General features: G+C 39.5%; 1 protein-coding gene across 1 annotated transcript in view; it reads left to right on the top strand.

Moving 5' to 3' along the window:
- Window positions 1-24,954, top strand: part of LOC140479722 (dual specificity protein phosphatase CDC14A-like) — a 179,161-nt gene that overhangs the window by 149,439 nt on the left and 4,768 nt on the right. Inside the window, exons 13-15 of the mRNA XM_072573774.1 lie at window positions 12,758-12,805; window positions 18,277-18,402; window positions 21,261-21,579. Coding sequence (XP_072429875.1) covers window positions 12,758-12,805; window positions 18,277-18,402; window positions 21,261-21,579 — 493 coding nt within the window. The remainder of the gene's footprint in view (window positions 1-12,757; window positions 12,806-18,276; window positions 18,403-21,260; window positions 21,580-24,954) is intronic.

Raw genomic sequence — 24,954 nt, 5'->3', positions numbered from 1 at the left:
CCTAATGTTTCTGTAAGAAGAACAGCCTAATCTTTTCTAACCTGTCTATCTAGTTGAAGCTCTTCATACCTGGAGTCATTCTTGTGAATCGTTTCTGCATCGTTTGTAATGCTTTCACATTAGTCTCCCCGCCTAACGTAAACAAATTCCAGTGTCCACCCTTTCTAAGCCATGCATTATCTTGCAAATTTCTATTATAGAACATAGAAAAATACAGCGCAGTACAGGCCCTTCGGCCCTCGATGTTGCGCCGACCGAAGCCTACCTAACCTACACTAGCCCAATAACCTCCATATGCTTGTCCAATGCCCGCTTAAATGACCATAAAGAGGAAGAGACCACCACTGCTACTGGCAGGGCATTCCATGAACTCACGACTCACTGAGTAAAGAATCTACCCCTAACATCAGTCCTATACCTACCACCCCTTAATTTAAAGCTGTGTCCCCTAGTAACAGCTGACCCCATACGCGGAAAAAGGTTCTCACTGTAAACCCTATCTAAATCCCTAATCATCTTATACACCTCTATCAAATCTCCCCTAAACCTTCTTTTCTCCAATGAAAAAAGCCCCAAGTGCCTCAGCCTTTCCTCATACGATCTTCCTACCATGCCAGGCAACATCCTAGTAAACCTCCTCTGCACTCGTTCCAATGCCTCCACATCCTTCCTGTAATATGGTGACCAAAACTGCACACAATACTCCAGATGAGGCCGCACCAGAGTCTTATACAACTGCAACATGACCTCAGGACTCCGGAACCCAATTCCTCTACCAATAAAGCCCAGTACACCATATGCCTTCTTCACAGCACTATTTACCTGGGTGGCAACTTTCAAAGCTCTGTGTACATGGACACCAAGATCCCTCTGCTCATCCACACTACCAAGTAGTCTACCATTAGCCCAGTAATCCATCTTCTTGTTACACCTACCAAAGTGAATGACTTCACACTTAGCTACATTGAATTCCATTTGCCACCTTACTGCCCAGCTCTGCAACTTATCTATATCCCGCTGTCCACAACTCCACCGACTTTCGTGTCATCCGCAAACTTGCTCACCCAGCCTTCAAGCCCCTCCTCCAGGTCATTTATAAAAATGACAAACAGCAATGGTCCCAAAACAGATCCTTGTGGAAAACCGCTAGTAACTGTGCTCCAAGATGAACCTATACCATCAACTACTACCCTCTGTCTCCTTCCAGCCAGCCAATTCCTAATCCAAACCTCTAATGCACCCTCAATGCCATACCTCCGTAGTTTTTGCATTAGCCTGCCATGGGGTGCCTTATCGAACGCCTTGCTAAAATCCATATACACCACATCTACTGCTTTACCCTCGTCCACTTCCTTGGTCACCTTCTCAAAGAATTCAATAAGGTTTGTGAGGCACGACCTGCCCTTCACAAAACCATGCTGACTATCCTTGATCACATTATTCCTATCCAGATGTTCATAAATCCTATCCCTTACAATTCTCTCTAAGACTTTGCCCACAACAGAAGTGAGACTCACTGGCCTATAGTTACTCGGGCTATCCCTGCTCCCCTTCTTGAACAAGGGGACCACATTCGCTATCCTCCAGTCTTCTGGCACTATTCCCGTAGACAACGACAACATAAAAATCAAGGCCAATGGCTCTGCTATCTCCTCCCTAGCTTCCCAGAGGATCCTAGGATAAATGCCATCAGGCCCAGGGGACCTATCTATTTTCATCCTTTCCAGAATTTCCAACACCTCTTCCCTACATACCTCAAAGCCATCCATTCTAATTAATTGTGACACAGTATTCACATCGGCAACAATGTCCTGTTCCTGAGTGAATACTGTCGAAAAGTATTGATTTAGTGTCTCACCGATCTCCTCCACCTCCACACCCAACTTTCCACAACTATCCTTGACTGGACCGATACCTACCCTAGTCATCCTTTTCTTCCTGACATACCTATAGAAAGCCTTTGGGTTTTCCCTAATCCTACCAACTAAGGACTTTTCATGTCCACTTCTCGCTGCTCTTAGCTCTCTCTTTAGATCCTTCCTGGCTACCTTATAACTCTCAATCACCCCAACTGAACCTTCACGCCTCATCTTTACATAGGCCGCCCTCTTCCCTTTCACAAGGGATTCCAATTCCTTGTTAAACCATGGCTCCCTCACAAGACCCTTTACTCCCTGCCTGACTGGTACATACTTATCAAGGACACCCATTAGCTGTTCCTTGAACAATCTCCACATATCATTTGTGTTCTTCCCTTGAAGCCTATTTTTCCAATCCACGCATCCTAAGTCATGCCTCACCACGTCATAATTTCCCTGCCCCCAGCTATAACTGTTGCCCTGCAGTGCACACTTATCCCTCTCTATCACTAGAGTAAAAGTCACCGAGTTGTGGTCACTGCCCCCAAAGTGCTCACCTACCTCCAAGTCTATCACCTGGCCTGGTTCATTACCTAGAACCAAATCCAGTATAGCCTCACCTCTTGTTGGCCTGTCTACATATTGTGTCAGGAAACCCTCCTGCACACATTGGACAAACACCGACCCATCTAACGAACTTGAGCTATAGCTTTCCCAGTCAATATCTGGGAAGTTTAAAATCCCCCATAACAACCATTATATCTTCCCTCAACCTTCTAAACTCTAATGAATACAATACCAGGATTCTCAGCCATTCATCGTATGTTAGGCCTACCATTCCAGGGATCATCTGTGTGAATCTCCGCTGGACATGCTCCATTCTCAGTATGTCCTTCCTGAGGTGTGGGGTCCAAAATTGGTCACAGTATTCTAAATGGGGCCTAACTAGAGCTTTATTAAGTCTCAGTAGCACATCACTGCTTTTATATTTCAACCCTCTTGAGATAAATGACAATATTACATTTGCTTTCTTAACCATGGACTCAACCTGCAAGTCAGCCTTTTAAGAATTCTGGACTAGCACTCCCAGATCCCTTTGTACTTTGAATTTAGGAATTTTCTCATAAAGTAAAATAAAGAAAATAGGCCATGCCTGTATTCTTTTTTCCAAAGTGTAAGACCTCGCATTTGCAATGTAAACATGTAAATTTTACGTTCGTTTTGTACGCAGAAATGAATAGCATAATTTTGGTTTCCTCTGCTCTGGCTTAAAATAATACTTCAATTTAAATCAAAGTTTTGTATCTCAACTCATAGTTGAGAGCATGGTCATGACTTTATTTTTGGAAATTTGCCTGTATCAGAGAGGCCTGCAAAAAGCACATAGAATTCTGGATCAGAATTTGGCATCTGCCATTTAGAAAGTTAATGGATGACCTGGTTGTGGTCACAACTCTATTTACCTGTCTGTCCCACATAGTCCTTGACTCCCTTGTCAATAGGAACATTGACATGGATAGTGTGTTTCTCTTCTTTTTCCATTTGGATGTACAAACTCACTGAATTAATTGAACTTTGTGTTTGAGTTTTGTAAAATCTTTGTTCCTTGGACACAATATTTAAGCTTTCCTAAGGTTTTTTTCATTTTGGATTAATTAACAGGTATTGTTTATCTGCAAATATTGGTACTAAAAGGTCTCATTGATTCTTCTCTTAAAAAGAAAACAGAAACAAAAACTTGGTTTAATAGAAGAAATTTTATTATAAAGCGTTTTTGAAAATATAAAATAAAGGTAAAGTCAACATAATCATACCAGATGATAGAGCTGCTGCCTCATTAGAAAGAGACAACTGGTGGTAGTTTAATCTGAAGGTCACCACACGTCACACTAGAGGAGAAGTGGAGAAGAAGAGTCTTTCATGATGTTCTAAGCCAGGGTGGGAATTGAACCCATTGCAAACCAGCTGGTTGACTGACCCCCTCCTTTAGAACGGTCCCAATTAAGTAATGGTCCCGAAGAAAATAAATTTATGTTTGACACTATTTCCTGTACGTTTGTACCAGTTAGACTGAACACTGATTTTGATAACAACGTTTTGCCTGATTGGTGTGAAAATAATGCTGTTGCAATTGCTGACTATACTGGTGTTTATGATAGATTTCAGATTTCACCCGAGAAAGGGGTTAGACCTAGAAGGAATTTAGAATTAAGTACAAGTTATAGGTCAGGCCTGGGTACCAAAAACGCCAGTGTTCAAAGTAGCCCACATATCTTCTTTCTCAACTTTTTATCAAAAGTACATTTGAAGAACATTTGCCAGCACCATATTTATCAAAGTACTGCTTTCTGCCTGCTACACATTATAAGTACGAAATGGGCATTCCAGCTGTACTTAAAAGCAGGGGTACACTTATTTTTTCAGACTTACGTGGAGGATTGTACAATAGAACAGAATAATTGGGAATATCAGTAAAAGTACAAAGCTCATTCACCCAACTGATAATTTAAAGCAATATTAGAACTGGGGAAATTACCAGTATGATGACCATGGCTTCACTTTTTTTGTAAATATATTTATTATTAGCAAAAAAAATCTTTTTTGACTTTACAAACATATAAAGTTATTGAAAAATACAACCAACAACAAATACCAGTATAATAAAGGGAAAAAAGAAAAACACGAATTACAATACAACTACTGTCCACTAACTACTAACCTACCCTACAATACAAAACAAACTCTAACACTGTGTAAAACAACACTAATAAATAAGTAAATGACTAATAGATCAAAAAAAAAGAAAAGCAAAAGAAAACACAAAAAAACCCACAAAATACAAAATAGCTATGCTCGGCGCAAAGCTCCCAAACAAAAGAACGGGAGCGTTGTATATACACCCATATTAACTCAGGAGTCCTCCCTCCAGGGTTCAGGGCTCAACAAACCTACCATCCTGGTTAAACAAATGCCCTAGTTAAGATAGCCGACAAATCTATATCCAAATAACTCAAGTAGGGCTGCCTTGTCTTATAAAAATGGTTTGTTGTGTGGTGCACCATGTTTGTAAAAAAAAAATCCAAGGGAATGTGCTCCATAATTAATTTCCACCATCCCAGCAAGCCCAGGGGGGTTCTCTGACACCCAGTTTATCAGAATGTTCTTCCATGCACAGTATGCAAGAATATTAAATAGTTTCTTCCCATGCCCGTCTAAAGATGGTAAATTCGGTAGACCTAAGAGGAGAGATAGCGGGTCTGCTTTAACTTCAGTCCTCAATACCCTCCCTATCTCTCCCGTCCACAGCACAGCAATAAACGCAGAGCCTGTGGCATGTCCAGAAGCAATGGATAAGAGTACCTACACTTATTTTACGTTTGGGGCACAGTGAAGATGCCTCTTTTTTAAACATCGCCAGATGGTCCAGTGCCAGATGAACCCTGTGCAGAACCTTTAATTGAGTAGCACACGTCCTTTACAGATTGAGATCCTTCCTGTGTTCTCCCATGTTTCAGAAGCTCTTGCTCCCAGACTCACATAACCAATTAATGTCCTACCAGGCTCTGCCACCCAGCACGCGATTAAGGGCACTAACCAACAGGGTGCTTGTGGAATGTAGCACAACCTCTCCATATTGGGCTTGTTGAGAAGTGTAGTCTTCTTCTGTATGAAATCCCTAACCTGAAAAAATATGGAAAAGACCTCTGCTGGGGGCAACCCGTATTTGCGGCTCAGTTGCTCGATAAACATCATAACCTCCCCCTCAAACAAGCATCACAAACTGGAAACCCCTCTTACTGCCCATAGTTTGAACCCTGAGTCCATCATCCCTGGTCAGAACCCTGGCATACCAGCTATGGGGGTGAGTGGTGAAGTCTTGGATAAGCAACCCTCACTCTGATGCATCACCCTCCATGCCTTGACCATACTTGACAATGGTGTTCCGGCTGTGGTCCGTAACTGTCCTCATCTTATCCGTGAACAACAGGTTAATAAGCGGGCACTTTGCCTGGGAAGCCTCGATATCCAGAGTTCGGATCGTTACCTACCCAATCGCAGACAAAGGACAGTAAGGAACTAAATTGATACCTCCTGATGTCAGGGAAATCAACTCTTCCCCCTCCTTGAGGCAACTGCAATTTAGTAAGTTTGATGAGGGGCCGCCCATGATGCCAGACAAAGGAACCAAACCAACCCATGAGTCTCTGCAGTGTTAATCTGGGAAATATGAGAGGGAGCATACGCATGGGATAAAGCAAACAAGGAAGAAAATTCATCTTTATGAGAGATATTCGTCCCAACCATGAAATTGGAAGAGCTTCCCATCTCTGGAGGTCCTGCCTAATATTGTCGAGCAAGTGAGCAAAGTTAGTCTGAAATAATCGATCAAACGTGAGGTTAATAAAAATGCCTAAGTATTGGTACCCCGCCTGTGACCACCTAAAAAGGAACCTAGGGCTACCTTCAACCACTAGCACATCCATGAGTTTCCCCAAGGGCATAGCTTCCGATTTTGCATAGTTGATCTTATATCCTGAAATAGCCCCAAATGAATTGATACATTGTATCAGATGAGATATGGAGGTCATCAGGTTTGATAAAAACAGGAGAACATCATCCGTATACAGTGTAATCTTGTGTACCCTCGATCCCACTTCCAGAACGGTTATGCTGACGTTCTGACATATGGCCTCTTACAGCAGTTCTATGGCCAACGTAAACAACCATGGTAAAAGGGAGGCAGCCTTGACAACTACCCCTACCAATCCTAAAATTCTGGACTTCACCCTGTTGGTGATGACCGCAGCCAGAGGATGGTATATAAACCTCCACCTACCTAGCAAAGACCCCACCCAATCCAAGCCACCCTAAGACATAAAAAAGATATGGCCATTCCACCCGGTCAAATGCTTTCTCTGCATCCAAGGAAATCACCAACCCCTGAATCAATTGTTGCTCACAAATTTGGACCATATTCAGCAACCTTTTAAGATTATTGGAGGACCTTCAGCCCCTTATAAAACCTGTTTGGTCCTCTTTAACAAATTGGGCAACACCTTTTCCAATCACAGTGCCAAGTTCTTAGACAATCTTGAAATCTGAATTTAATCGAGAGATGGGCCTGTATGAGGCACAATCCTCAGGAACTTTCCCCTTCTTAAGAATTAAGGAAATATTAGCTTCTCTCAAAGATGGTGGTAAGCATTCATGCATATAGGAGTGATTGTACATCTCCAACATCAGCCCTGACAGAATCCCTATAAACTCCTTATAAAACTCATCTGGGAGACCATCAGAGCCAGGCACTTTCCCACTCTGACGTTGCCCAGCTGCCTCTGTATTTCCTGAACTGTCAAGGAGGCATTAAGGAGAGAGGCCTGTTCTAGGTTACCCCTGGAAGGTCCAGGTTCTTAAAAAAAGGCCTCCATTTTAGCCCTCCTGTCCTCGCAACCTTCAGAATGATACAATTCAGAGTAAAGGCTCCGAAAAGTCTCATTAATCATTTTGGCATCGTATGTAAGGACCCCAGCGCTGTCTCTGATTGCAGTAATGGATTGGGGAGCATGCTTTTTCCTAGTCAGGTGCGCTAAATACTTCCCTAGCCTACCCCCATACTCGAACAGCCTTTGTCTAGCAAAAGCAAGTTCTTTCTTCGCGGTTTGTTAAGTATTATTGAATTCAAGGCAGCTGGGAGGGCATTGATCCGCTGTAGCTTAGTCACTGAAGGCCATGCAAAATGTGCCGCCTTGGCGGCTTTCAACCGCATCTCAAGTAGACGCTGCTGTTCCCCTTTCTGTCATTTCCGGCTAGCTGAATAAGAAATAGCTAATCCCCTAGCAAAGACCTTAGCGGTCTCCCATAGCATAGATGCACTACTAGTGCCTGAGCTAATAGTCAAGAATTCCTGAAACTCCTTCAAAAAGTATTTCACAAATTTGGAATCCTTAAGGAGAAAAGGGTCCAAACACCAGTGCCGCAAACCTAACCCCTCAATCTTGGCCTTAACCTCCAAATATACCGCCGTGTGATCAGACATAGCTATATTCCAAATTTTACAACCCGTAATCGAATCCAGAAGGGCCGAGGGAGCCAGAAAAAGATCAATCCCCATGTGACATTTATGTGTTTTGGAAAAAAGGTAAAGTTCCTGGCAGTAGAGTGAAGACATCTCCAAATGTCCACCAGCCCCAACTCCTCACATAAGTCAGTCACCTACTTGGCCTGCGAAGAAATAGTTGGGGGCCCACAAGGCATCCTATACACTGTTGGATCCAAAAGACAATTAAAATCTGCCCCATAATAATGTGCCGTGTTCCAGGAGCACTCAGCTTAGAGAAGGCACTAATCAAAAATTTGAGGGGATGTGCTGGAGGACAGTAGAAATTTAAAATGCCATATTCCTCCCCATGTATCAGGACTTTAAATATCACAAACCGTCCCTGCTCATCTTTCACCTGTTCAAATAATGTGAATGGAAGATTTTTCTGGATAAGTACTGCCATTCCCCTACTTCCAGTGGTAAAGAATGCAAAGAATACCCAGTCAAACCCCTCTGTTGTAGCTTTAGGTGTTTCCCATCATCAAGATGGGTTTCCTGCAACAAAGCAATATCAACTCTTTCCCTCTTAAGGCTAGAAAGCACTTTTTTTCCTTTTAACAGGCAAATTACTTCCCTTGATTTTCCAGGTGCACCATTTAACAAGACACTTATCCATATCCCCTTTCAGAGACCTTTGAACCCCTGGGAGGGAGAACCCTGTTGACAAAGCGCCAAGCACAAGCAAATAAAGACTCATAGAGTGAAAAATTGTGTATATAAAAACTACCTATCATAACTACAAACAACTATTACTACCAAAAAAACTACAAAGAAAACCAACTATAAAACCTTGAACAGAAGACTCTTCCCCCCTGCCCAAAGGGGGCACTCACCATACCCATCCCCTCCTTCACAGCTCCTTCAAGCCCAGACTGTACTCCAGCCTTAGATGAGGAAAAAACAAGGAGAGCATGCTTAATTCAAGAGAAAAAAGACAAAGTCAGGATGAGCACTCCAACCATCCCCGGCTTCATGTCACCCCTACTTGTGACTAAAAGAGAAAGAGAACAAACAAAAAGAAGTGGGGTTGGGGGAGACAACAAAGAACATCCACAAGATTTCCCATTATAAAATTCAGTTCTTAAAAAAAGGAACAACATATTCCAAGTGTTTTTTTTTAAAACAAAATTATTAGGGAGAACGGGAAAAAAAGGAAGGGAAAACATGGGGAAAGAAGGAAAAGGGGACAAACATTAGCCATATTCTTCAGACCAGTCCATCTATTTTAAAGTGTCCACAAAGATTTTAGCTTTATCAACTGAGTCAAATGTATAAATTGAGTCCTCGTGGCTAAAACGGAGCACTGTGCGGTACCTCTGGAGTTTTGGATACCTAGGTTCCTCAGCCTCTTTTTAACTTCATCAAAGGACTTCCTCTTTTGAATTAAAACTGCTGAGAAATCCTGGAAAACATGATTTTTGACTCCTTGCACAGCAGAGCCTGTGGATGTTTTCCCATAATCTGGAGGCTTCCATTACTTTTTGCTTGTCCTTAAATGAATGGAAGTGCACTAGCACCGGGCAGGAACGCTGTACCGGCCCTGACCTGTGCACTGTAACCTGATAAGCCCTTTAAATCTGCAGCCTGCTGGATTCAATCTGAAGGCCCAGGAACTCAGCCAGCCAGCTTTCAAAGAAGCTGGCTGGCTGCTCACCCTCCGGGAATCCGACGGTTCAAAGATTCTTCCTCCGACCTCGGCTTTCGAGGTCGTCAACATGGTCTCGCAAGGCCCACACCTCTCGCTCCAGCACCAGGATCCGACTGGATGAGGACTCCTTCGCTGCTTGCGAGGCCTTGGTTCGACCCTCCACCTCCTCCAGCCACTCCCCGAGGCCCTGGATCTCCCACTCGTGCTTCTGCAGCATGGACGTGATGGGTTGGACCTGAGCATGAATCTCCCCACGGATCTCCTCAATCACAGCCCCACCCTTCGAGGTAAGTCTCATCATTGCAGCCAATACCTGTGAGTCTGTCGGGTTCCCAGGAGTTCGGGAGAGGCTGCTGCTGCTGCGGTCTCTGGTGTGCCTAGTGCTGCAGGGGAGTGTTCTCCCTGCTGCTGATTGCTCAGTCCCATTCCCTTTAGCATTCTTCCCACCCCCAAATATTAACAAATATGTGTTCTGCAAGGTTTAAAACTAATAATTCCTCCATATAAGCTGTCCAGAGATAACAAAAAAACACAAGTATGCCTAGCCTGTTAGGCAGAGCCATCCACGGCAGTTCTACAGAATCACCGCCATCTTGCCAAGTCCCTGGCTTCACTTCTTTTAATCTCTATCTTATTTGGTTGCAACAGTTTTTTGTTAAATTGAAGCATGTGATTTCTACATTTCAACTCGATTTAGATAACTAGATAAAAAACAGAGAGTCAATTCCAACATTTTCTTGAGTGGAGTTTTAGTTATCATTTACCCCAAGAAATATAAAATGCAACAACAAATGTGTGCACACATGCAGGTAATGAACTTATGAAGAAGTGGGTATGTGGGGTGTCTATTTCGGATGGGAAGGTGAAGGAAAGTACAGTTACAGATCTTTGGAATCCCTTACGCTGTGAGAATGCAAAGACCAGAGTCCATCAGTTTTTAGCTGCTCTCTTTTTTTCCTTTTGCACTTGCAAACTTTGCAAATACTAAGTTCTTGGTGAACATTGATTGTTATTGAAATGCTTTTTCGCTGAATCTTTCATTGAGATAGAACAGTTTGCAGTGTCTTTGTTGCTATCAGTATGTGTTTCTTCCCCCATTTTGCTCTAAGGCTGTTGTTGATTTATGGATCTGCAGCCTTTGTCATTGTTTCATTTTAAGCTGGGTAGTTGTATGCAATCTTTTATCTCTCAATATGTGCACTTACCATATACCCTTACTGACTTTCAGGACCTCTTGAATAGAAAGGTAATTCTGAGGCAGCTAATTTCCTACATTCCAATGTTGCTTGTCAAGTGATCACCAGTCTTTTAAGTTAGCAACAAACTTCCTTTTTAAAGACCATTTTTAGACCATGAAGATCTCAAATGATGGAAGTTGAATACTGGTTGTTCACTTCCACTATGATCATAATCTTTGTATTTGTCTCTCAGATGTTTTCTGCACAAAATATGGGAACAAGATTTTCTCTGCAAACATCATTTGTAGCAGTTGGGTTCTTTTAAATTATTGTTCAAAGGATACATCCATTGCTCCTTTCCCTACCTAGAAAATAATTAATAGTTTTGAATATTTTAGATGGTTTTGCAATTTGTACACATGAAATTAAACTTCATATAGATTTGCACTTATAATTCCCCTCTAAATAGTACCAGAAGAAATCCATTATCTTTCAAATGTAGGTGTAACATCTATGAATAGCTTCCTTTATTCACTTAACTAAAAGCATGTCCTATATTTTGTAGTATAATATTAGAACAAAATTTCCATAGCTTAGATACATGAAATAATCAGCACAATGATACTTATTTATGATCCAAAATAAATAAACACCAGTGTAAAATCACCAAAACATAAGTAAGATACAGTGCTCAATCTCTTTCAGGCTAAGTGATACTGGACCATACAGAATAAAATATTTTGGGTTCAGACTGTGGTGAGTTAGTTGATTTCAACCAGTAACATTTTGGGATTCTTCCCTTGATCCAAGGGAAGTACCTAGTTCTGTTTTTCTACTGCCCATTCCTGGAAAGAGCAAAGCATAACAATCATGTGCAATGTGGCCAGATAAGTTGCAGATGCCCTGTATCTAAAATTACACATGCAGGATTGCCATTTGAGTCAAGGCCATCACTATCAGTACATCAAACCATGCTAGACATGACAGCAGTTTGGCCATAATAAAGGAGGATTGTTATTGTACATGTATGAAGACTCCAATCGATGTGATGCAGATGAGAATAATGGTGATGGGTGGAACTTGCTATTTATCAGATCCATCGTGCTGTTTACTCAATATTAAAAATGAATACTAATTGAGCCTAATTGACTAATTCAGGTGTTTTTACTATAAGAATAACCAAAATAAAATATGATTTAAGATAACATGAATAACCTGACCACTTTAGGATGTTTTCCAAGTGCTTTGATACCTTTTAATGCTTAATTAAAAGCTTTAGTACCTCCTGGCTAAAACATGTTTGCGATTTTTTTTCATGCTATTTACCTATACTATTTAGCAGTCTATTTCTTAAATATACAGTTACTTAAATATCATCTATTTCAAGGAAGTAATATGTGCACACATATAGATTAATTTAGGATGTCTGGTCAGCATGGATGAGTTGGACCGAAGGGTTTGTTTTCATGCTATACACCTCTATGACTCCGTGACTATTGAATGTTATTAGCTTTGTTAAAGTGCAGCTCCTGTGTAAAGAAATGAATACCTTGTTATATTAAAAAAAGCTTTAGTTGGTTTTTCCTGACCTTTGATGTTGTTCCCTGAAATAGGTTTGCACTTTTTTGTGGAAATAATTGTTAAGATCTGCATAAAGAAGCACAAACAAAGTTGAAAAGATTATATAATTAGCTATCCTAATATGTTTGTTAATGTTTCTTCAAAGGTCACTACTGTGTGCATTACGTGATCGAAGAAATCAATTAGTCTATTTTTAAAACAGTTAAACTCATATAGCTGTGAATTGCCAGAGATGAATGACGAGTAGCTGTCATTTTCTTGATTGCAATAACAATGCTAATTAAATATGAATCTGAATTTTAAATTGTTTATTATTCTAAATTGTAATAAAACATTAAGATTATTTTTAATGATATGCATTATATTTATTAATATAATTGTTACTTTAAAGGTTAGATGATATGAAAATTCATTCAAGATCTCCATCACAGCCATTCAGGTAAGCAAACGTATTTTATTTTTGAAAATTTTCCAGATTTAGCTGTTTTTAAATGACGGTATAGGTAAATATGGAATTGGCTGGTTTTGGATATCACTGAAAGATTAAAGATAGGTTTGAAAATACACAACTAGTTGAACATTCGATTTGTTAAAAGAAAAACTAGCATCCCTATAACTAGACATGGGCAACAAAAGAAATTCAATATCTTTTTTCCAAATATTTGCAAATTACATTTCAGGAAACATGCATAAGTTGTTGGTTCAGTGTTGTCCACATATACTCTTGTTTTCTCTCTCTTTCTTTCTTTCTCCCAGTCACACACAGACTCACATGCACAGATTAAAAGGACATGATACGGGATCGTGTTACTGACATAGAATTGAATTTATAAAGTGTCTTCCAGGATGCTGGAAAGGAGCACAATGAGCTAAAAACTGGCAGAGTCAAAGAAGGAAATACAGGGCGAAGTGACTATTAGCTTGGTCAAGGAGATACAGAAAAGCAGAGATTTAGAAAGCTATTCCTATTATTTGGACTGTAGGATCTGAAAGCATGGCAACTGTAGTATGGGAGGAAGATCCTGGGAGTGCACAAGATGGCAGGGTTGGAGGAACACAGTAGTTGGAGAGCTGGGGGCATTGTAACAATGGAGAAGAGTGAAACCATGAAGAGATCAAGGCATCAAGAGACTGGCAACCGTTGCAAATGATGCATGAGTAGAACTGGTTTGGGTTAGAGTAAGGGCAGTAGATGAGGTCGAGTTTGGGTGGGTTTAAGTTTACAGAAAATGAAGACTGGCCAGGACAATGTATCTCTGTTCTACAAGATGTAAACTATGTGTTATCCTGGCAGTTTTATTGAGAGACTATCTTGAATATTTTTAATTTTGTTTCATACCTGTTGGAACTGTTGGCATCTAGATTTTGCTTGCTAGATACCTGCAAATACTGACACTTCCTTTAGCTTAATTATGTACTGGATTTGTATCAGAATCCATAATAAAAGCTTCTAGTTTTTTAAAAAACAGGTTAGATTTATTTACTTTGTAGCAAAATCTATGTTTTGGCTTGGATTGTATCTAAATGATTATCAATACTTTGTCAGCGCCTCTGGAAACAATGATTGAGCTCCCATCAAGCACTGTGTGTTAGGTGAAATTTTCCCTTTCCAATGGGATACACTCTCATTCTAATATAGCAATACGAAAAAAAAATGTTTTATATAATACTTTTCACAACTACTGGATATCTCTTTGAAATGCAGACACTACTATAATGTAGGATTGGCGCAAGGAAACTCTGTTGAACACAATCAGTGCAATCTCCTAACCCTCGAATGATTTGAACGTTGGTGAAAATGTTGGGGAAATCAAGTGAGATTGACAGTAATGCGATTCTTATTGTCAATAACAAAAAAAGCACAGTCTTCTTCTATGTGTGTTGAATGGCAAGTCAAGAATTTCTTTAGTGAGCGATGAGAGGCTTATTTGCATGCTTAACATTTCATTATTAGTTAATCTTACTTTGTTGATTAGCACTTTCCTATTCTCCCACTTGGTGGAAAGTGAAGTGTGGGTATGTACAATTAAATAAACTGATTAATTGACAATGTGGAGAAGGTCATGTCCTAATGGTCGTGATATGACATGCAACCAACATAATTTGGGGGATTACTTAAATTGAGAGGCTGACTATATGACTCACTGAGTGCATCTGCTATTTCCTTCCATCACAATCCAAAAAGCAGTGTGCAATGGCGATGAAAATGGCTGTACCATACATGAGGTTGATGGGATAAGTGTTTCATTGTGGGTTGTGGGGTGGGTTTCACTTTTTATGCAGTACATTATCTTTCAAAGGGCAATAGCATTAAGTAGTCACCCACACAGTGTGAAGACAAACATTTGTTATCACAAAATGCTTTATGTGGAGCATTTTTCTTCCTCGATCAGTTGTGAAAATGTGGCAGTGATGTGTTTACCAGAATGTTCACATGGAGTGCATCTAATCTAGCTAGTCAGCTGAGCTGAACAGTGGCAAATGGAATTAATCCTGAAAAATGTGAGGCGATCCATTTTTGGGAGGACTAGCATAGAAAATAAGAGAAGTCAGCTTTTGGCCCTCCAAGCCTGCTGGGCCATTTGGTATGATCATAGATGCTTATCCTATTCAGTTCCCTGTTTCTGTTTTGACCCCTACCCTTTTTATCCCTTTAACCCTAAGAACTATATTTCATCCAAGACCTTCACTGTTTTGGCTTCAACTGCTTTTTATAGCGAAGAATTCCACAGGTTCACCACTCTCTAGGTGAAAAATTTCCCCTCCTCTTAGTCATAAATGGCCTATCCTATATCCTTTAGACTGTAACCCCTGTTACTGGACTCTTGGTCATCAGGAACTTACTTCCTATTAGAATTTTGTAGGTTTCTGAGATCACCCCTCATTTTTCTAAACTTCAGTCTCTGTTACACTTGCCATCCCAGAAATCATTCTGCTAAACCTTTTGTTGCACTCCAAAACATCCTTTCCTGCATAAGGAGATCATTACTGCACACAATACTCCCAGCTGTGGTCCGACCAAGACCCTATACAACTGCAGCAAAAAATCTGTTCCCACACTCAAATCCTCTTGCTATTAAGGCTAACATACCATTTGACCTCTCATCACCCGCTGCGCCCAAAAAGTGAGAGATTCCTGCTAGTAGCTACTTCTGGTCCTTAAAAATCAGTCATCACCCAATTAAGAAACTTTTTTTATTTTCAGTCCATCTTTGTCCTGATCCATAATTGCCTTGAATCTCATTTTCCCCAAAATGCTGTCCCACTGCCACACCTCCCATTTGACTAGCTTCATTCCCCAAAATTATATCCAACAGCACCCCCTCTCTTGTAGGACTCTGAATGTGCTGGCTTAAAAAGCTCTCAAGGGCATGTTTTAAGAACTCCTCCCTTTCTAAAGACATTTTGTCACATTTTGTCTTGCTTATTGTCAGTGCCAGTTAATACTGGGAGCTTTGAAATCCTATCCTATTATTTCCCTACTAATTTTACACACCTGAATTTTGTCTGCATGTGTCTTTCTCTTGCTCCCTGTTTGGGGAGTTCATTTTACACACATAACAAATAGATTGCTTCTTTTTTATCCCACCTCTTTTATAATACCTCCCACCTACCATGCCTAAAGATTCTATACTGCAGAATATTGAGCTGCCAGTCCTCTCCTTCTCTCAACCAGATCTCTGATAGCAATTATATCACATGCCTATGCACTCATCAACACCCCTCAATTCATCTGCCTATTTGCAAGGCTCCTTGCATTAAAAAATGCCATCCAGCCCTGCCATGCTCAGTTGTTCTCTAACCTGGCTGTATTTGCTCTGCTTCCTCGAATGATTTGGTTCCTTTTTCTGCACTTGTCTATGCATCATATATCCTACTGCATCTCCATTCCATTAGTTAGTTTAAACCTCCACCAACTGCAGCATCAAATTTCTTGCCAATGGGGATTAGGCCTGTTCCAGTTCAGGTGCAATCCGTTGGACTTGTACTGGTCCCATCTTCCCAGAAGCTGACCCAGTGATTCAGGAGTCTGAAGCCCTCCCTCCAATCTAACTCTTTTAGCCATGCATTCATCCAGTCTACTCATCTATTCCTGTAATCACTATCGCATAGCACCCTTTGCTTTTTAATCTACCTCATTTCCTCAATTCTTGATATAGAACCTCCTCCCTCATTCTACCTCTGTTATTGGTCCCAGTGTGAACCATGATCTCAGGCTGTTTGCCCTGCAGCCAGTGATATCCTTGACCCTAGAGCCAGGGAGGAAGTACGACATCCTAGAGTCATGACTGTGGCCACAGAAACACTTGTCTGTACCTCTCACTATAGAATCCCCTGCTGCTATTGTTTTCCTTCTCTTTCTGCTCCCCTTTGTGCAACTAGGCTCTATTTGCACTCCCAGACAAGTTGTCATTCTCCATTTTCCAACACACAATCTGTACTTGAGTGAGATGTACTCTGGGGCTTTCCTGCCTATCTGCCTGCCACCCTCCTGACTGATCACCCATGCCTTCTCTGCATGGCCTTGAGCTACATCTAAAAATGTGCTATTGATGTAACTTTCAGCCTCACGGATGCACTGTTGTGCCTCCCACCACCACTCAAGCTCCAAAATCCAGCACTCAAGCTGATCAAATCATTGACATTTCTGCAGATGTGGTCATCCTGGCTGCCAGAAATGTTCAGAGGTGATTTGTAAACCCATTGATGATTTCTTTTTTTTAAGGTCTATTTTATTGGGATGAGTGCAGCTGGCAAGGTTGTATTAGTTGTCTATATGTAACTATCCTGAGAAGGTGTTGATTGGCTGCGTTGGACCATTGCTGAGAGATTTGTGTGACTTATAAATGTGCTTGTTGCAGGGTCTTGTTTTGACTAATTTACATATATACATATATAGCAAACTTTGTTTTAACTGGCACCTTATGAACTGGCCCTCTTGAAAGACCAGCAAAAATTATACACCTCAAATACCGTTAGGTTTATTTTATTATTCTGTCCAGTTATTATAGTTTTGATTTATTTACCTCATGTAAATATACTTGTTGTTCAATCGAATGACCACATGAAATAACAGTTGATTCAATTTTGAGTCTATTTCTCCTTAAATACCTACCATGATACCCCTAGTAGGCAGTGAGTGTGCAAGTGAGAAGACTCTCTGCCTGTAAGTTTTATTTAAGGCAAGTTGAATTATTATTTAAGTGATTTATGCTGTAAATAAAGCATAACAGTGATGTGTGTACCTCTGCATTATGTTTCCATTACTTAGTGTATGTTTTTACATTAACCATGTGGACCTCTTGATTATCTGGAATATTTGATCAGCTGGCACACTCCTGGTCCCATAGGTGGCAGTTAATAAAATGTTTATTGTATATTGATATAATACCCCAGACATTATAAAGAAAGGACTTCCATTTATTTAAAAGCCGTTCACACCTCAGGATGTCCCAAAGTGCTGTACTCACTGATCTAATGTTGGAAAGTTGACAGCCGATTTAGACATTGCAGAATACTATAAAAAGCAAGGTGATAATAACCAGATAATCAATGTATATTTTCTGATTTTTATAGTTTGCAAATTTAAAATAAACCATATCATAAGCTATTAGCTCAACTCTGCCTCAAGCACAATTTAGAAGTTTGAAATTCCATGAGTTGTTCAAAAGATTGACTTTTATTACTGTATTGTTAGAAAATTTGAAAATAATGAACTAATATAACAATCTCACTCAAAAAAACATTGTTTTTGTTCGTGTAATAGTTACTTAACATAAAGATCATGTGAATCGTCCTGAAGTTTAGTTTTAGACAATAAATGTATTGAATCACACAGTAAACGTTTTCCACTCTGTACTTAAATATAGTGTTTTGAGGTTATTTAATTTTGTGGCTATGTTTTAACAGAATCAATTCTTCAAGTACTAGCCAAGGATCAATGTCACCTCTCAAATCCTCAAAGATCTCAATGAATTATCCAAGTGCAAGAAGAATTAGCAGAAGTCCTATACCTATGAACAGTAATATGAAAAGGTGACATTTTGTTCATAGATTATTATTACATTTTTAAAAAATACTGCTCAAATATTAGAGAAACTAAAACCATAATTTCTTCCCATAAGTTAAATCTAATTACATTTTCTATCTGTCCAAGATTTTTGACCTGAAAAATTAATATTTGATTTCTAACATTCAGCTCTGCTCGAGTACACTTTAAAAATATTTTAATACTGTGGAATATTGTTGATGCATTAAATGCAAATGAGACAAGTTAATCAGATTCAATGCCCCGTATTTTGTTGTCTACCTAATCATGGCTGTAGTGGTGGGGTGTAACCTTGTACCTACTCGGGGTTTGAGTGGAAAGTGAGAGAAATGAATTCACAAGCCAGAATTACTGCTCCCTAAACTGTCCAGTCACTCTATACTCAAGTTACAGTCATCCAAGTGGCAAACTGACATCAATGTTCATTAAGTAGTGAGACTACATCAATGTCATACCTGAAGACTAGATGTTCTGTGTGACTAGATTTCAGCTGAGAATTAAAATGGATGAAAATTCCAGCTACTTTGGCCAGCATATTTTACAGTGCAGTTTAAATTAACCCTACCTATTAGTTTGTTATTGTCTAAACCTAATTTTGAAGTCTGCTTTATATTGGCAGCTTATCTTTGCTTCTCATCATCTGAGCACTTATAAAATGATATATGGTTACTATCATTGTGCTGCAAGATTTGTATATATTCCAATACAAATCTCTGCAGAAATAAGGTTAAATTTGTAAAACTTCTTTCATGGGAAACATTTTCTTCTTTTTGCAAGAGAATTGGCCAGATAAAATAGGGAAGATCACTTATTGGCACTATCCCTGCAGAAACCTTCAGTAATTTGACTGTCCTTTCTCAGTGATCCCCTGCCCTCTTGCCACTTACTGAAAAATACTTTCCAGAATTAGTCATATTGTTAGTCATTTACCCCTATCATTCTCAGTAGCAGATTCATTGTGAATATATGAACCTGCATCTTCAAAAAAATTTTGTGAAGCTTAGATGTCTTCTGCCTTTTAAGAGCTTTCATGTTTACAAAGGTACCTAATGTCTACTTAGAGTCATAGAGATGTACAGCATGGAAACACACCCTTCGGTCCAACCTGTCCACGCCAACCAGATATCCCAACCCAATCTAGTCCCACCTGCCAGCACCCAGCCCATATACCTCCAAATTCTTCCTATTCAGATACCCATCCAAACGCCTCTTAAATGTTGCAATTGTACCAGCTTCCACCACATTCTCTGGCAGCTCATTCCATAAATGTACCACCCTCTGCGTGAAAAAGTTGCCCCTTAGGTCTCTTTTATATCTTTCCCCTCTCACCCTAAAACTATGCCCTCTAGTTCTGGACTCCCCGATCTCAGGGAAAAGGCTTTGTCTATTTATCCTATTCATGCCCCTCATAATTTTGTAAACCTCCATAAGGTCACCCCTCAGCCTCCGGCGCTCCAGGGAAAACCGTCCCAGCCTGTTCAGCCTCTCCCTATAGCTCAAATCCTCAAACCCTGGCAACATCCTTATAAATCTTTTCTGAACCCTTTCAAGTTTCACAACATCTTTCCGATAGGAAGGAGACCAGAATTGCATGCAATATTCCAACAGTGGCCTAACCAATGTCCTGTACAGCCGCAACATGACCTCCCAACTCCTGTACTCAATACTCTGACCAATAAAGGAAAGCATACCAAACGCCTTTTTCACTATCCTATCTACCTGCGACTCCACTTTCAAGGAGCTATGAACCTGCACTCCAAGGTCTCTTTGTTAAGCAACACTCCGTAGGACCTTACCATTAAGTGTATAAGTCCTGCTAAGATTTGCCTTCCCAAAATGCAGCACCTCGTATTTATCTGAATTAAACTCCATCTGCCACTTCTCAGCCCATTGGCCCATCTGGTCCAGATCCTGTTGTAATCTGAAGTAATCCTCTTCGCTGTCCACTACACCTCCAATTTTGGTGTCATCTGCAAACTTACTAACTGTACCTCTTATGCTCGCATCCAAATCATTATGTAAATGACAAAAAGTAGAGAGCCCAGCACCGATCCTTGTGGCACTCCACTGGTCACAGGCCTCCAGTCTGAAAAACAACCCTCCACCACCACCCTCTGTCTTCTACCTTTGAGCCAGTTCTGTATCCAAATAGCTAGTTCCCCCTGTATTCCATGAGATCTTACCTTGCTACTCAGTCTCCCATGGGGAACCTTGTCGAACGCCTTCCTCAGTTTTTAAATTTTGTTTTGTTTAAATTGTTTTGAGTAAGATTAATGTTACTTTATTCAGTTGTTTGCTCCAGGCGACTTGATTTTGTCTACTTAATTTAATCAACTCCTTATTGTGCCCTGGGTTTTTCCAGGACCATTAGCAGCATTTGAGTTGTTTATCAACTCACAATATATATAGACTGTTGCTGTACTAAACTCAGGAATGAACGCATCGTTTTGGTGAGTATTGAGGAAAATTGCAAGAAATAAACCCAAATTACTTTTAGGGTATGTTTTTGAATTTCCTGATTCTGTTTTTCCTTTTGCTCATAAAAATTTCATGTATGACTACTAATTCCTTTCTCTAGAAACCATATTTCTAGTTTTGTCATGTGACATTTTAAATGGTAAGATTTAATATCAAAAAATGTACATAAGTAAGCTGCGTATGTAGTTATTGAACTTAATTATTACGAGAGTCTAAAGAGTAGTAAATAGATTTAATGAAGCCACTTTTAACATGCAAAGAATATTGACATTTTTTCCATATGTACAGCATTTTTATTTCTTCGAAATTTCATGTTTTTTCCCCATGTGCATTATGTTGTGTTTCCCCATTGTCTGTTTCCATTTAGCTTCTCCATAAACTCCAGGCTAGGCAGTTCACTAGGAAATCTTTATGCTGCCCCTGACGAAACTGAGAACGCTATGACATCACCTCCTAGGACAAGTTTTACATCTGGTTATCCCTCCAACCAGCTGTATAGCAGCTCACAGCTTTCTGCGAGATATTATCATGAACTGAACAACAACTACCATGGCAAAAGCAACAGTGGCACTATCTGCAATATCCCCATCAATAACAGTACCAGCCTGAAAGATGATTACAACGGTAGATCCACCTGCAGTGGTGTTGGTCCTGCCACCATACGATACCTAAGTCGTTCACATCCCGTAAGTTTACATGCTGTTATTAAAGAAAATGTTCATAATTTTACTATTTATTGAGATAGAATAAGATCTTGTACATGAAACAGCAATATCAGCACTCCTTTTATCAAATGTAATTGTGTTAAGGGTAAAACGTTGCTTACATCAGAATTTATTAAGCAACATGGTTGTCACAATTCTTCGACATGTTATGGGTTAACTGATCTCAGTCAAAGCAGCAGAGAAATTCTGCAGAACTCCAAGTCTGAACAATTTTTAAGAAGTCGGATCAGACTTGAAACTTTAACTCTGTTTCTCCACAAGTGCTGCCAGACCTGCTGAGCTTTTCCAACACTTGTTTTTATTTCAGTTAGGACTGAATTGGACTCCCCTCTAATGTCTGTGAAGGTAAATAGCCAGCTAAGACTCATCATTCAGCATAGAACTCCTAAAATCCATCTAAATTCTCCTCAGTCAAGAGTTTGTTCCTTTGAAAACATGGACAGAATTAATGAGAGGAATGTTTAGTTTGCTTTGAGTATTTCTATCTCACCATTACAGTTTTAACTTTATAAAACAGTACTTCAAATTTTATTTTTTTAGTAAGAAGGAAATTAAATTATGCTTCTCTTTTTAAACATAGATAGCAGTGGGCAGCCAGGCAGTATGCTTAAAATTTGAGACTTTGTGTTGTACAGGTACACAATCCTTTATCAAAACCCTTAGGGCCAGCTGGTTTTCAGAATTTTGACTTTTTCGGATTTCAGAATAAATGACAATTTCAGGGTGAATTTTTAAAAAATCTTACTGTACAGCAGACACACCTGTGAGTACTATGAGGGCTGAGACAGAATTGATGCCTGTCAGTGCTGGGCCACAAAGCCACGTCACATCTGAGTGACGTGGATCGAGTTGGTGTGGTGTTGGGTTAACTGCACACAAACCTTGTTATGAAGAGAAAAAAACTTGACGAAAATCTTTGGTTTTCGGATGAAGGATTATGTACCTGTACTTCTGCTTTGAGAAGCTGCTTTACATGGTTACTTTTGCAGATTCAAGACTCTATGAACCACAAAAGTTTTTGCAGAGATCCTGCACAGTTTAAGGAGAGAGATATCTTACATTTTAATTTGCTGAGTTATCTTCTGCAAATGTAGTTCTGATTGAGAGAAAATAGGTTTTCAGTGATTTATGGTTCCCACAGGCAATAATTAGATCTTGGATTGTCAATTCAAACTGCGACTATTTTTACAATCTTAAATTCCCAAAGTATTTGATCATTTTCAAATCACTTCCTGTGTATACACTGCAAGTATATGGAGTGGTCAGTATGTGATGCTATCTGTACAATGGAGGACTATTCCTGAGTAATTAATTGTTGATTGTGTGCTAAAAAGTCATATAGATGTTTGAAATAACTTTCACATGTTCTGAATCAGATTTATTTATTATTCTTATTCCAAAAAAAACCAAGCATTATTTGTATATTTTAAACCTTCAACCTCATGGTAGTTATCTGTTCAATGTTCACTGTGTACAAGGCTTACGATTTGGCATTTAGTTTTCTTCTACCACCATTATGAGCAGTAGAATATGTTTCACTAGAAACAGAATTTCACTTATCGCAATTTATCATGCGTTTTCAAGAAAGTATTAACTGGGCTTTCAAAGATTTTATTTATTACTTGTACTTCACTTTTCATGCATTACAAACATCATTCATGTAGAAGTTGGAACAACTTAGAGAGTTGATTGGAAGTGCTGTTGCTATTCAAGGGTTGATTCTGGGACAACTACTATTTTAACTAATTCAAAAAGGACAGAAAAGTAAATTTCCAGTTGTAACTTTTGTCTGTTCATGGGATACATAAGATTTTGGATAAGTACCTATAGTTACATGAAATCATCAGTAACCTTGACCTACAGTGACTAACAGTCAATTGAAACCATTGACCAAGATTTGTTTCACCTGCTGCTGTAGTTAGTTTTCATTCTGACATTTATCTGACATTGCCAGAAGGGGAACATGCAGATTCTTGTGTATATCAATGCATTGATTAGGTATCCTGATGGAAAGCTGTTAAACTGCAAATTGACAATACATTAAAAACTACAGGTGAAAATTAAATGTCAGTAAGTAAAATTATACATTTTGGTAATTTGAAGTAGGCTTGGTACAGTGAAAGAGCATAGAGATCTTGGGGTACAGGTTTGCACAACAGTAAAGACAGCACAGTGATTTTGTAGGCTGCTTTTTTAAAAAAATGCTAATTGCATTCAGGGGATTTTTAACTAAATATAGGACATTACACCCATGAGGTACTGATCAGCCTAATATAAAAGAATATTATCTTAGGATCCACTGAGGGGGAGCAATGCTGATTCACAGTGAGGAAATTGAATATGAATATAATTTGCTGGAACAGAGCAGATGTACTATAATGGAAGATTTTTAAATTATTAATGTATGAGACATGAACAGAATCATAATGATAGAGATTTTTAGTTTGTGTAAAGCTCTAGCCCAACCAAAGATCTAACCACTGCTAGACCGATATTAGAAAAGAAAATGGAGCAGATAATGAAAGTAAAATTGGGATAATATCAAGGGAGTTGTTATCAGAGTTTTTCCATATTTCGGCATTGGTACTAAAGACGTGTGCTGCAGAACTTGCCACAACCCTAGCCAAGTTAGTGCCAATATAACTACAACACTGGCAGCTATGCACCTGCTCACTGACACTTAGTCAGGGTTCCACCAGAGCCACTCAGCTCATGATCTCATTACAAACTTTGTCATCAAGGTTGCATTTGACTGAATGCTGCACAGAGGAGACCTAGCAAAACTGGAGTCAATGGGAATCAGAGAAACTGTCCACTGGTTGGAGTCATACCTGGCACAAAGGAAAATAGTTGTTGTTGGAAGTCAGCCATGTCATCTCCAGGCATCTCTGCAGGAGTTCCTCAGGGTATCTCCAAAATGTAAATAACAATTGCAAACAACCCAATAAATTGAAACCAGAAAATATTCCTAAGTGTCTGCTATCTCCAGAATTTCCACGAAAATGCCTTCAGGTTAATTATCCCTATTGTACAATCATTTTTTTTGATCTGATTAAATAAATGGATTTTATAACTCCTCAGGGTTTACTATATGCTTTTAAACTAATTTAGCTCTACTTCTGCGAAAAACCATTTTTGGTCTGCCATTACTGCAAGAATTGCAGACTTCATATCTCCAGTTCTATAGCAAACTAAGCCCACCTGCTGTCTATGATCTTGCCTTTCTCTATGTTTTACCTGTTAAGTCAGTTTGACCCAACTTTTTAAAATGTAGTAAACTTCAATCTTCCTTTTGTGTTAATTCCATTCTCTACAGTTAAATTGTCATTCTTAAAA

Source organism: Chiloscyllium punctatum, chromosome 7 (assembly GCF_047496795.1).
Source record: "Chiloscyllium punctatum isolate Juve2018m chromosome 7, sChiPun1.3, whole genome shotgun sequence".
In the NCBI taxonomy this organism is placed as follows: Eukaryota; Metazoa; Chordata; class Chondrichthyes; order Orectolobiformes; family Hemiscylliidae; genus Chiloscyllium; species Chiloscyllium punctatum.
The sequence above is the reverse complement of the archived record's forward strand: the minus strand, read 5'-3'. Positions and strand labels throughout refer to the sequence as shown.